This window comes from Pseudochaenichthys georgianus, chromosome 15, assembly GCF_902827115.2.
Source record: "Pseudochaenichthys georgianus chromosome 15, fPseGeo1.2, whole genome shotgun sequence".
Classification (NCBI taxonomy): Eukaryota; Metazoa; Chordata; class Actinopteri; order Perciformes; family Channichthyidae; genus Pseudochaenichthys; species Pseudochaenichthys georgianus.
Window position 1 is genome coordinate 26,964,946 of NC_047517.1, and position 14,908 is coordinate 26,979,853.

General features: G+C 43.9%; 1 protein-coding gene across 1 annotated transcript in view; it reads left to right on the top strand.

The window, feature by feature from the left end:
• The first annotated feature begins 4,197 nt into the window (after window positions 1-4,197).
• The window catches only part of pcsk2 (proprotein convertase subtilisin/kexin type 2), a 39,853-nt gene continuing 29,142 nt past the window's right edge, over window positions 4,198-14,908 (top strand). Inside the window, exons 1-2 of the mRNA XM_034100029.2 lie at window positions 4,198-4,730; window positions 6,440-6,544. Coding sequence (XP_033955920.1) covers window positions 4,548-4,730; window positions 6,440-6,544 — 288 coding nt within the window. The 5' untranslated portion in view covers window positions 4,198-4,547. The remainder of the gene's footprint in view (window positions 4,731-6,439; window positions 6,545-14,908) is intronic.

Sequence of the window (14,908 nt, forward strand, 5' to 3'; positions counted from 1 at the left end):
GCTGTTGTCTCAACCCTTATTGTGTGGTAAGAGTTACTTCCAAGGATGCTTTTTACTTAATTGAAATGTCTTCAATCATTCATGTATTTATTACTTCATGAACAGCACATAAGTTGAACCATGGGTTGGGAATTATTTTTCAACCTGTGGTTTCCAAGGTCAAGAACAAGTGCAAGTCTTTATTCATGTATTAATAAAGATGATTTCTGAAATAAATACAAACTATGTAAACCATAAAAACCATGTTATCAATTTAAAAGCATCTTTATATAAAGAATTATTATAAAAGTTAAAGTATCACATGAAGGTAAGGTGAAAGGACATAATGAATACCAGATTTTTCTTATTCTGTATTTCCTTTCCAAAGGTCGAAGTAATATAATAAGAGTATATTATAGTTTTAATATACATTTCTCTTAAATTATCAAAAATGGTTCAGGTTTCACTTAAAGGTCCCATGTCATGGCCATTTCTACTGATCATAATTCCATTGTTGAGGTCTACTAGAATAGATTTACATTGTTCAATGTTCCAAACTCACAATGGTTTCTCATACAGCATCTCTGTATAGTATGTGTATTCACTCTCTGTCCTACACGCCTTGTTGGAGCTCCTGCCCCCCCCTCCCTATGAGCCCACTGTGCTCTGATGTGTGTTTTGTGTTACAACGGCGTTTGTTAGCAACAAGAAAAGGACACCAGTAATGACAAACAGATGAGAATGCTGCGTGGGGTCTGGGTGCCGTGTTGGCGGGACGTTGCTGCGCCCTTTGAGGCTCGAGGAGTGGAAAGTGTGAGCTGGCTTACTGGTGTCGTTTCCTGGTTGCTGAATGGGGTCTGCGAGACAGCGAGACACAGCGGAACTCAGCCTGAACTCAACTCAGGCTGAATTCAGGCTGAGAAATCGGCGGAGCCGCGGCTGAGAAAGGATAAGGCTGAATGAATGTGTGTGTGTGTGTGTGTGTGTGTGTGTGTGTGTGTGTGTGTGTGTGTGTGTGTGTGTGTGTGTGTGCGTGCGTGTGTGTGTGTGTGAGGAGCTCCACAGATTGGTCCATTTGGACCTGGACGTGGTTATGTCACCATACTCAGGAAGAAAAAAAATGTAAAAGAAACATTTCCAACGAGGCGTTCTGGGGCAGAATAGACAGGTATTTTCTGTGTTAGAGTTTTACTCGCTACAGGTTGTACTTTGAGGGTTTGTGACTCTGCAGACCGTTTACATGCAGAAAAAGCTACATAACACAGAAGGGGACGGGTGATAATCGGAAAAGCATGACATGGGACCTTTAACTAGTTGACATTTATATATGGCCATAAATAAGCACTTCTCTGATAACTTGTGGTGCCCCACAGGGATCTATCTAAGGCCCAATTATTTTCAGCTGGTATGCTACCACTTGGTGATATTATCAGAATGTCATAGTCTGCTCCATCATTCACCAGTAGTTTTCCATTCACCTGTCTCACCTGTTTTCCACACCCACTCGTTAGCTCACTCTCTTTCTCTTCTGCCAGTATTTAAACCCGTGCCTTACACACACTCTTTGCCAGATTGTACTTTGCCTCATGCTTGTCTTTCCCGCGTTTGAAACTAGATTGCCTACCCGGTTCCGACCCTGCCTGTCCTCGATCTGCCTGCTCTGCCTGTTCCCTGATCCTGCCTGTCCCTCGACTATCCTGTTTGGCCTGTTATCCGACCCTGCCTGTATCTACGCTGACCGCCTCGCTTACTCCCTGACTCTCTGCCTGTCCCTGACTCACCTTCTGCTCGCTGTCCTCCGGTGCGTTAAACTGCTTGGTATTCCTCAGATCCAGTGGAATCTCCAATAAAGTTTATTACCAATTCTCCTTGGTTTCTCGAGTGCTGTATTTGGCTTCTCCTTAAGATTGTGACACAGAAACCACAAGAATTATTTCCATTTCGCAGAAGCAACCCAGATATATATCTCTGTGATTGCATAAGATCACAGTTCTAACTTAATTTGATGTATCTCTGATATTGGTCTCTGCACAAAATCTGGAGCAGTCTGCTTGAAGGTCTTAAGGCTCACAATCTGTAAAATAAATCTTAAGACATGTCTTTTTACCATTAATTGTTTTTTTCATAAAGTATTTTTACATGATGCTTGTTTTTTCATCCTGTCTTATCCTGCTGTTTTATTTGTATTTATATTCTTTGTTCTTATTAGATTAAACATAGATGTTACAATACTCTTCTCTCATGTTAAGTACTTTATGTAGCATATAAATAAGGATAATTGGCTTTGTAATTTATTAAGTTAGTTAACCCACATACTATCTTTCTTTGTACATCTTTGTGTTGATTAGTATTGAACATAAATGTTGAATAACCAACTTGATGATACTGTAGTGACAGGATTTCCACCATGTCAAATTAAGACCGTTTCTGCAGAGATGACAGGCTGACCTGTGCAAAGCAGAGGTGCTTTGAGTATTGCTTCACCAAGTGGGAGATGGAGCAGTTTTAAAAAAGGTATACAAACGCCTACTCCTCTCACAATATCAATTGCGTTTCATTTCAGAATAAAACAACTGCCTAAAAGCAGATGATGCTACATTGTTTGTTTACAGGTTTTCCAGACGTATATGATGGAGGGGATGCGTGGCATGTGAATCAGCAGGCAAAACACGAGTGTGATCAGTCACCAGGGCCCAGCAGTGAAGAATGGTTATACTGATGAAGAAGAGAAGGTTGCTGGGTGCCAGAGCTAAATAAATAATCTCTGGGCTGCAGAATTGCAGGAGTGTGGGAGGAGGTCTGCAGGGAGTATGGAAACAGTGATTAATAAAAGCAGATCCACTTATAGAAAATTCACCTTCATTATTTTTCCAGACTTCGGTGATAACTGATCCACGTGATGTTGCACTCTCTGGGTACCACACCTTTGTAACATTACATAACAGTGAACATTGCACGTGACAGTATGCCATTATTATAATGAATTGTAATATTTTAAAAAGGTGCACAGGGATGATCGCTCTGAATACAAAGCATGGTTAATAAAATATGCATATTTTATAAGGCTTTTATTATTCTTACCATGTAGATTTTCATCTCACATTTCACTGAACAAGTGAATGATTTACCAGTATGACTGCAGAGCATGAAAACTGATTATTTCTCATCACTGATTTCACATCTTGAAATTGCTTTTATGAATGTTAATACTTGAGATGAGCTAGCAAAATTAGTTTTAGCTCCATTTTGTTAAAATAGCTGAATTCAAGCATACAGTCATGCAAGTTTAGACAATGGAACTTATAGGGACAACAGCAGTGTAATTATAATCTGAAAAACAAATCAATTATGCTGCACTCAGTCCACATGCTTGTATATAAAAACACATACAGATTTTTGCTAATTGGACAACCTGCTGATTCTTAAATGGGCCACTGAATGAAAATGGCTCTGGGGAAATCTCTGTTGAGCTGCCACATTGGTGACTGACTAGTGTCAGGTCCATATTCCTGAACTGAAAAGACCACGGTTTTCCAGCTGTGCAGCAGTACGCATATATGCCTCTTTTCACTAAACCTTCTCTGCGAAAGGGAAAGTTGTAGCATCACTCACCGATACTCTTTTCTCCCGCTTGTTCTTGACTTCCTCACACATTCACATCACTGTTACATCAGACTATAGCAGTGACCCATTCATGTATCATATAGCAGCAAGGAAGCAGGGGGAAAGCAGGGGAGCTGGAGTCCTTTAATGAGCAGCCTTTGTAGGAGAAGTAGTTCACGGTTCTTTCTAACAACCTGCTGTTCATGTCCAAATTACCAATTATAGTCAAATGGCACTGTTCTTACATTCCACTACAAAAAGAGGGTTGAGCTGGGTGAAAAGGAGCTTTACATCATGTTGTTTGAAAACAAATGTGAATAGTATATTTTCGATATGTGCCCATTGGAATTCTATAAGAGGTATTTGTTCATAAAGGTCAAAATGAGTTGTATGGCACATTATTCCCTATATCGGGATTTAAATGTACCTTTTTTTTCTTCAAAAAAGGCCATCAGCATCACACTAATCGATACAATTCCTATCAACACTGAGGGTTATGGGTGGAGCTCTCCAAAGTGCTGAAAAGTGTCCCCTAGCTCTTCTGGGGGAGGGAGGGGGGGGAGGAAGAAACGGGACCCACCCGCTCGAGCTCATTGGAAGGCTACAACGTCACGCGCACATACTACCGGAGCGAGTAAGGTACAATTAATTACAGATGACAGGAGGAGGAAGAGGAGAGATAAAGCTGAGGATGCAGGTTTGGTCCACAACACAAAACCTCCCCACTCGCACCACACAGCAAGAGCGGCTGCACCTCGGAGAAAAATAACTTCCATTAGCTGACGACGTGGAGATGCGTCCGCAAAAGCTTTGATTCGACCCCTTCTACATCCTCCTCCTCCTCTTCCTCCTCTTCCTCCTCTTCCTCCACCTCGTCCTCCTCCCATCTTTAGCGCGGAGCATCCCGCACACTGGTTTCACTCCGACGGGCAGGCAGACAGGCGGATTGACACAAGCCAGACACGATGTGTGGATCTCCCCGCCATCGGACAGCCGTGGGATTTATAGTGCTGCTGAACGCGCTGCTGCTCGCGACGCAGGCTGCAGAAGGAGTCTCTACGGACCATCTCCTGGTTCAGCTGCACGAGGGCGCACAGGACGAGGCGCACCAACTTGCAACACAACATGGGTTCCACAGTGCCCGCAAGGTATGCTCGGGGGGAAACTGTCACGCTTTCTGCCACTACGGGAAATATTGTTTTGTTTTTTCTCTTCAGGGAAAAACTTTAAGAATTCATGTCTCATAGCAAACCAAAGTAATTAGTCCTGAAACATAGCTTAAGCTATTTGGTATACTTAACATTATCTTCACTTTCCTCAGAAATAGTCAAACATTGCGCAAAACAAAGCAGTTCAGTTTAGAGAATAAAGCTGGTTTGACTTCGTTACACTTTGGCTTGATGACGTCATCAAATGCAGGCTCTGGCTGCTAGGTTGCCCATTGGCATAGCCCCGGGGACTAGAAGATCACATCCAGTTTGTGTCCCATAAAGCAAAATACGTAATTTATTTTGTGGAATAATGTTATTACCTTCATTACATCACTCACAACATGAGGTTTAGGTTAGCCATAGCTTTTAGAACATTGACAATTCAAACCCATGTGTTAAGTCATTAAATTCCCATAATGAATGGGATGAAATGTGTTTATTTATATTGAATTAATTTGAGGTTCTGTTTCTCAACCTTATTTAATATTGGACATTTCTAAAACATGATGGATTTACATTGCTCATCGTGACTATGGCCTTCCTAGCAGACATGGTTTTACTCACTTGAGACATACGTGTATTCAAATAGCTTGAAAAATGCAGCACGTATCAAAACAAGTCAAAAGAGATAACAAGCCATTTATGGCAGACCAATGGATATAATTCCCTGGCAGTGTGTGTGACTTGTCACATGTCAAAATAAATGTGTGGGTGAAATTGGCCGGAGCCTAGTGAGGCGTAGCTGTGAACAGAGAGTGTCTACGCTGCTCTGAATAGGGATTTTCTGATTTCTTTTTTTTTACCTCCACAGAAAAAACATTATTTCAGTCTATAACCATTCAGTCATAATATCATATCTGTGCTAGTCTTGTTTGCTAGTTCTCGCACTAGATAACCCCCCACTCTATCTGCCTCCCTACCTCCCAGGTTATGTAATCTGCAGCTATATTTGTCTTAATGGGATAAGCATCATTAAACAATCCGTGTCGTTTGAATTATCTGCTATTGTTGCTTAATTAACAACACCGGGGCACATCCAGACCCATATAAATGTGAGCACAAAAGAGAGATAAAAGCCTCTCTCTCTTTTATTTTGGAGATCAGCAAAGATTAATAAAAAACCCTTGATTATTGTAAGAGCTTTCAATGGATGTGCGGCTTTGTATTTGCTTTTTTGCGACACATACATGAGCTTTCATCTATGTTTTTGGGCCACAACAATAGACCTAAAGAGCAGCGGAAGATGAGAATAATCCTCGTGCTTCCGTGAGAATTTCATTTCCATATTAGATCTGACAGGCGCATCTGCAAGCGTTTATTTTGAGAATTGACCCGTACCCTGGCTGTTACTGAAGCGTAGGGGGGTCTTTAAACTGCCGCAGGGAAAGCTCTGGATGATGCTTGTCATTTCACTGCCCTTGTGGTTTCATTATGGTTAATTCCAGCACTGTTCTCCAGTGTCTTAAAATAGCCCGCACGGGGAAAGCCAGGGAATCCGGGCTCCTGTTTTCATTTGTAAGGTGACCTGCCGTCCTTCTGTTACATTTTATGTTACCATATATTCTGTTATTGCTGCTTCTGTGTTGACTCTCATTTGGGCTTCTGCCACTGATCTCTCTGCCTCTGTTGATTTTTATTTTACCCAGCTTTCCTTTGGAGAGGGTCTCTTCCACTTCTATCCTCAGGACACTTCAAAGAGGCGGAGCAAGCGCAGTGCTCGCAACAGACAGCGTCTCCAAAAAGACCGCAGGGTAAGCATCCACACACACAGACGCACACTAATAAAAGCACTGTGTGTTTTCTGTACATGTTCCTAAAGGAGTGGGGCTACCCCTTCACCTTGCATGACAAGGGTTATTTTGAGTGTCCATGTAGTAAACAGTCCAACATAGGGCTTCAGCAATACAGTAACAAATCACCTTTCAAACTGCAGAGCAAACTGAGCTCACCATAGACAGACCACATGGCATTAAGAGCCACTACATACAGGACTAACTAAATAAGAAGCCAACATAAACAAACATTCAATATAGAATATACATTTAAATATATTGGGGTATGGTTCATGTGTGTAAGGAAGGACAGAAGAACTATAGGTTACTTACGTAACCCCAGTACTCAGAGTAACATGAAGTGAGATGTCTCTCTATAGGATGCGGCTCAGCGCGTATGCAAACAGAAGCATAAATCTCATTACGCCAATCCTGATTGGCTGGTGATCTTGACGGCTACGTCAGGGAATCCACCCACCCTTTAAGTAGCTTGTGCTACGTCGCAGCGTCATTCAAAATAAGCACCTCTTCTCGCTTCGCCTTAGCAAGAAGGGACGTCTGGTGAGACATCTCACTTCATGTTACTCTGAGCCTGGGGTTACGTAAGTAACCTATAGTTCTCATTCATAACACTCCGTTCGATGTCTCACTATGGGATATTGAAACTCCCGTATTGCTAGACATGCTTATCTCGAAAATCACCAAAACAACCAGAACTTAACAGGTAGAACCCTGTCTCAACACGGGGCCCAGCACTGCGCGGGCCACACTAGGAGCAGAGACATCTAGCCTGTAAAAGCGGACAAAAGTGAGCGGCGAGGACCAGCTCGCTGCTGCACAAATGTCTTGGATGGAAACACCCTTGAACAAAGCCCAGGATGTAGCCAGTCCACGAGTAGAATGAGCACGCAGGCCCGTTGGTGCCTGCAAACCCTGACTCGTATAAGCCAGAGCAATCGCTTCCACAATCCAGTGGGAGAGCCGTTGCCTGGTAACAGGCTTGCCCTTATGAGGGTTAGCCCAGGATATAAAGAGTTGGTCATTGCATCGAAACTCTTTTGACCTGTCCATATAGGTGCGTAAAGCACGGACTGGGCACAGAAAATTCGGCCGCTGTTCCTCAGAGGAACGAAGTGGCGGAGGAAATGCCTCAATGTTAATGGGGGTACATGAGCCAACCACCTTAGGTACAAAGGCAGGGTTGGGCTTCAGCAACACTATCGTTTGCCCCGGGGCAAACTGAGTGCATGAAGGATGTACAGAGAGCGCATGAATGTCACTGACTCGCTTGGCAGATGCCAGAGCCAGTAACAACACTGTCTTCAGTGACAGGTGTTTCATGTCAGCTTCTTCCAGGGGTTCAAATGGAGGTCGAGTGAGCCCATCTAAAACCACTGCCAAGTCCCATAAGGGCACCAGTGACCTGGAAACAGGGAGGAGCCTGCGAGCCCCTTTCATAAAACGGCAGACCAAGGGATGTTGGCTGGCCATCTTTCCCTCAAAGCCCACATGGCATGCAGCAATAGCAGCCAGGTACAATTTGATCGTAGAGAAAGCTCTGTGTTTATCAATCAGGTCCTGTAGAAATGATAAAATCACCCTGACAGGACATTGAAAAGAGATGTGTCCTTCTTGAAGGCACCACTCCTCAAACACCCTCCACTTACAGTCATAGAGAGACCTGGTGGAGGAAGCTCTTGCACTCTGAATAGTGTTTATCACCTTCTGAGGGAGCCCCACTATATTCAGATTGTACCACTCACGGGCCAGGCCCATAGTGCCAAGCGCTCTGGGTGTGGGTGGAAAATCGCCCCCCCCCCCCCCCCCCCGCCTGAGACAGTATGTCCCTGCGTAGTGGGAGCTGCCACGGCTGCCCGCACAGCAGCTGATATATCTCCGCCAGCCAGTACATTGCAGGCCAGTGTGGAGCTATTAGGATCAGTGTGTGGCGTTGTTCTCTCACTCTGGCCAGAGTTGGGGGTATCAGAGCCAGGGGTGGGAACGCGGCTCCATAAGATCAGTTTGCGTGCCAGCATGTGTAACTGGAGAGAACGCAAACCCCCTTGGCGGTTTATATACGATATTGTGGTCGTGTTGTCTGTCCTCACGAGGACATGATGTCCTCTGAGAAAAGGCAGAAAGCGTTTCAGGGTGAGGAACACCGCTAAAAGCTCCAGATAATTTATGTGTGACCGTTGGAGGTCTCTGCTCCAGAGACCCCTCACAGGTCGACCTTCGTATATGCCATGACGCACGGGGTCCAGTCTGAGGGCAGCTACCCAGCGCTGAAACTCCCTCATGTGTAAGCGTCCCAGTTGTACCACCAGGATGGCTGACGCCATGAGCCCCAGTAACCGCAGACATGATCTGAAGAGAACATATTTGCGTGGCTGGAAATGAGCGAGGCAAGCCCTAAAGGCTTTCACTCTCTCTGCTGACAAGCGGGCTGTAAAGGGCACCGAATTCAGACGTAGGCCCAGGAAGAGTACAGTCTGGGCTGGGGACAACATGCTCTTTTCTGTGTTTATTACGAAACCCAGGTCGAGCAGGTGTTTTACGAGGACATTCGTCTGCGTAATAGCCTCTTGCTCCGACTGTGCGAGAAGGAGCCAATCGTCCAGATAAGTTGCCAGGCGAATACCCTGTTGTCTTAACGGGGCTATCGCGGCTTCCGTACACCGTACAAACACTCGCGGGCTGAGAGACAGACCGAAGGGAAGTACTCTGTACTCGTAACAGACACCCTGAGAGGCGAACCTCAGATATTTCCTGTGTGGATAATATACTGGGATGTGGAAATACGCGTCTTTCAGGTCGACTGATGTGAACCAATCGTTTTGGCGCACGAGACGCAACAGAGATGTGTGAGTGAGCATTCTGAATTTGTATCTTTTGAGATATTTGTTCAGAGCCCTCAAATCTAGTATAGGCCGAATCCTGTTCCCTCCCCGTTTGGGAACGAGGAAATACTTGGAATAAAAGTCGCTCTGACTCTGTTCGGAGGGTATTATAGATATAGCCTTCTTGTCTAGTAGCGAGAGGATCTCTTGCTCTAGAATATGGGCCGACTCTCCCCGGGCTTGCGAATGCAGAATGCCCGAAAAGTGAGGGGGGGTGACAGCGAATTGGAGTCTGTAACCCCGTGTTATTGTCTTGAAAACCCAAGCAGAATCTGTGAGCATCCTCCACTTTTCGCTTCTCAAAGTGAGCGGAGATGTCACAGCTCTGTCGTCTGCCCTCAGTGTCTCTATTTGTTGTGTTATGGGGCCCTCTAGTGTCTGAACACGGTGGTACCCCAGGTTGACAACCCCGGTCGACACTGCGCATGCGCGTGGCGGTGATGCCTTCACAGCCCCGTCCATCGTCCGCCTTCTGAGAGAGGTAGCAGCCACTCTTGGAAGGGGGGTAGACGTCAGACTGTTTATTGTTTTTATTGTCTTTCTTCTCATTTGTATTGACTGCGCCCTTGGCTTTAAGCCTGGAAACGATAGTGGAAAATTATTTATTAAAAGACAATAGTGATGACATGTGTTTGTGTGACTTAAACGAGCAGCGGAGCTCGGTTCCTGCTCGGTGCCGAAGCCAGCCGCGGTTGGAGGTGGGCTGCCACCAGCGGTTCCATGGGCGGCATGTGGATCAGGCCGAGCTTCTCCATGCCGACACAGTCCAAAGAGGAGGCACCTTGGATTGGGGCCTTATTGCTGAAAGGGCGGTCTCTCCACGAGACTGACACCTCGTCCAGCATCTGTGGAAAGACTGGGAGAAGCTGCTTCCTCATCCTCGCTGCTTGGGGCAAGTTCTACCCTCATAGCGAGATCTGGAGGTCTCCTTGGCCACTTCAGGCCAGGGGATGTCCAGCCTGGACGCAGCGCGTTGGCACACGGTCTGCAAGTCCATACTGAGGCTGGGCGGAGCTGGTGTACTTTCGCCCGGGGGAGCGGACATCGCCTCCGGCTTGGCAGCCTGGGCAGATGAAACGAAGATGTCATCTTCGTGCTCATCCGAGTCGGATAAGAGGAACTCAGAGGCATCCTCTTCATCCTCCTCCATATGATCCAGCTGTAGGACATCCTCCACGGGTGGAACCACGGTGAGGTCCAGTTGGGAGCCCCAGCTTGACACAGCGCGGGGCTCCGCTCTCGCGGCTCTTGCCGCCACCGGGCCCCAGCCTGACACGGCACGGGGCTCCGATTCCGCGGCTACCGCCGTTGTTGAGCCCCAACCTGACACAGCGCGGGGCTCAATCTCCACGGCGGTCGCCACCATGTCCCGATTGCCGGCTGGCGAATCAACGGACATGAAGGGGTCCCGTCCCGACAGGCTAGCTTGGCGCGATAGCCGTCGGCGGAGGCTCTTGATGGTTAAGCGGGCACAATGCCTGCACGAACCGGGGGTATCGATAGCTTCCTGTGCGTGTTCCAGCCCAAGGCAGGACGAGCAGACCTGGTGTGAGTCTGTGCCCGAGATCTTAAACCCGCAGCCTCCGAGCCGAGCCTCCGAGCCGAGCCTCCGAGCCGAGCCTCCGAGCCGAGCCTCCGAGCCTCCGACTCCTCTGGTGTGAGGGAGAGAATGGTCCATCCTCGTTTGCCGGGGTGTCGGCTCGGAGGGACAAGCTCGTATGTTATCGAGAAAAGAAATCCAACCTTATCGTTATTCCGAAAGGAAAAAACGAGGGGGTAGATTTTTCTCCAAAAAATATTAACTGGTGTGTTAATATCTTTCTTATCTCCGTCTCCTCTGGTGTGAGAAAGAGAAGAGTCCGTCCCCGCTCGCCGTGGTGTCGGTGCGGAGGGATAAACTAGCAACAGGTATGTTGCTGTTTGAAAAAAATCAAACCTTACCGTTATTTCGAAAGAAAAAACGACGGGTCAGATTACAATATTAACTGGTGTGTTAATATTCAACCCAGTCTCACGACATTTCGTGTTCACCAACACGATTTTTAATCTATTGATTCGTGTTCACCATCACGATTTGCCCCTTTTTTTTTCGTGTTGTACAGCACGATTTTAAAAGCAATGTATTTCTACTGGTAACGTGTTTCGTGCCTGCAGGCTGCAGCACGTCTTTTTCTCCGGTCGGGTCGTGGAAGACCGGAAGCTGTGTGGTTCATAAAAACATGTTCTTACTCAATATCAAGCCACAATTATTGCTTTTATTTTAAATCGTATAATTTCGGACTTTTGTTGCCGTCTGTGAGGAAAATAAATGGGGCTCAGAGCCTCAGGATACTGAAATCTGTATTTTTAAATATTTCTTTACTTCTAATTTGTTATTCTTTTCAAAATAACACACTGTTATTTACTCACCAATAACACACAATTATCCTTGCTTTTATTTATTGGTTTAATTCCATAATCTCGGGCTTTTTTGGTGTCCGTCAGGAACTGAATTTCAAAATAAAAATAACCGAAAACAGACGTAGGCCTATAAGGGACATTTCGAACATCATTGCGATTGTCAACATACATTCTGAGTTTAGGATGGCCGAAGACACTACACTACCCATAATCCCCAGCTATCGTTTAGGACTACAGTCCTTACGCAGAGCGTCAAACATCTTTGTGAAATGGAACGAAACCACGCCAGATTATCCAAAACTGGAATCGAACACCCCCCCAGAACTACACATGCTGGCTATTGTGTTTCGCAAAATGTTCTATGGGACGTCTCTACTGAACGTTTTCGTTTTTCCCACAATTAGAAGTTGCCATTATTAAACACATTGGTGTTATCAAATGTAAAACATATAATTAATAAATGGGTGAAAATCACTTGTGTCCATAATGCCGTATACCCACATGACAGCTCATTGTTACTTTGTAATTCTACTCCACGACAATTCAGAGGTTAACCTGGTATTTTTACTCCACTGCATTTATTTGAGTTACTTTGCAGATTCTGATTAATTATGTGAAACATATAAACAACCCTTAAATCAGACTTTAGTTACACCTGAGTAAAATTCAGGTAAGGTGATTGTCAAGTGCCAATAATCAGGAGAGATATTTGATAGTTGGTGCTTGAGAAGACTACACATGTATCTGCAATTGACATGAATGGACACAAGTAATAAAGTATATTCATTACTCGTTATTCTCTACTAATAGTTCATTAAAGACTGTATATTATGGCTATTTTGCACATCCCTTTAAAGATTCTCAAAGGTGTATTGACATATCATACACAACTACGGTGTAGTTATGCAATGAATGAAAAACTTGTGTCACAGGTTCCTCAACAGTGCATTACAAGACATCTATCAATGTGTGTACCTCCACCATTAAACGGTCATATTCTGCACATTTCTTATTCTATCTACATACATAAGAGTATAATTAATGTGTATAATATCAGTTAAAATAAGTGCTTCAACATAGTTAACATTGCAGGAAAGCAATATATTAGACGTTAATTACTTTGTCAGGCTTAATATTTAATATTTAATGTTTAAATAAAGGTTAATCTGTTTTTCTGTTTTGCACCTCCTCCTATTAATATCTGTGTACATCCTGCAATAAACTGTTTTATTGTAGAGATCACTTATAGTATCTTCTTGATTTTTTATATTATATATTTCTATATTTATACTTTCCCCCTATGAAAGTATGTACTCTTAATATTTTTTTAATCAAATATAACACATAAAAACAATAATTCAATAACGTGCTTTAACCACTAGGAGGTGCACACAAGGTACACACAGCCATAATAACTTTGTATTATTAGTGTGTATGTACAACATCTGAAGATGTATAGTTTTATGCATGCTTTCACATCATTTTACAGCATATTGCTATACTATTTCAGACTCAGTATTTACATTCTTACATTCAAAGAAAATCAGTAATATCTTTAAAAACTACAGTCCTTTTATATCAGCTGTGCACCGTTATGGTGTAAATATAACCTATCTATGAATTAGATCAAATGTAAAAGTCAGCCGAATTAGTGTTGATACTGCAAGGAGACGTATTGTGTGAAGAGAAATTGAAGATGTTTTTTAATTGTTGATATATTTATGATCCACGTCAAGTATTCAGTTTCGGCGCCATTTCTTCCAGTTTTTCCAAAGGTCTTCTCATCAGGGCTCTCTAAATAAAGAACTACGGCAGATCTGTAATATGTAATGCAGCCGAACCGTGTATTACAATGCCGTTATGTGATGACTTTCAAAGAGAAAAGCAAGAGCACTCGGAATTAAGTATTATTTTATACTTTTAAAATGTTTTCCGGATTTCATATAATATAAACACCAACTCCCAGAATGCATTGCGGCTAACACATCCAATCAGCGAGTTTAAAACTATAGCTGACGATCTTGGGTAATCGCTCTAAATGCCTACGTCTGTTTCCGGTTATATTTATTTTGAAATTCAGTTCCTGACGGACGCCAAAAAAGCCCGAGATTATAGAATTAAACCAATAAATAAAAACAAGGATAATTGTGTGTTATTGGTGAGTAAATAACAGTGTGTTATTTTGAAAAGAATAACAAATTAGAAGGAAAAAAAGATTTAAAAAATACAGATTTCAGTATCCTGAGGCTCTGAGCCCCATTTATTTTCCTCACAGACGACAACAAAAGTCCGAAATTATACGATTTAAAATAAAAGCAATAACTGTGGCTTGATATTGAGTAAGAACATGTTTTTATGAACCACACAGCTTCCGGTCTTCCACGACCCGACCGGAGAAAAAGACGTGCTGCAGCCTGCAGGCACGAAACACGTTACCAGTAGAAATACATTGCTTTTAAAATCGTGCTGTGCAACACGAAAAAAAAAAGGGGCAAATCGTGATGGTGAACACGAATCAATAGATTAAAAATCGTGTTGGTGAACACGAAATGCCGTGAGACTGGGTTGTAATATTTGTTCAATTCTTCTGCAAAGCAAAAAAGTAACCGGCAAGCGCCCGTCGACCGAATGTTAGCTTGGGTTCAGTCTGTGGACCGTTAAGCTAGCCCAGCGACTGATATTCGAGATGTGCTCTGAAGCGAGAAGAGGTGTTTGAATGACGCTGCGACGTAGCGCAAGCTACTTAAAGGGTGGGTGGATTCCCTGACGTAGACGTCAAGATCACCAGCCAATCAGGATTGGCGTAATGAGATTGATGCTTCTGTTTGCATACGCGTTGAGGAGTGAAACATCGAACGGAGTGTTATGAATGAGAACAACATTTGTTCATATATATAAAAATGTATCTGGTCTGGTACCAATATAACTATCATTATCTAAGATCATTGATGCTGTTTGACTTTCTTTGATTCTATTTTCAAGAAAATAAAGTGTTTTTGGCATCAGGGCAACTCAAAACCCCGTGGAATGCCACTAATTCAAT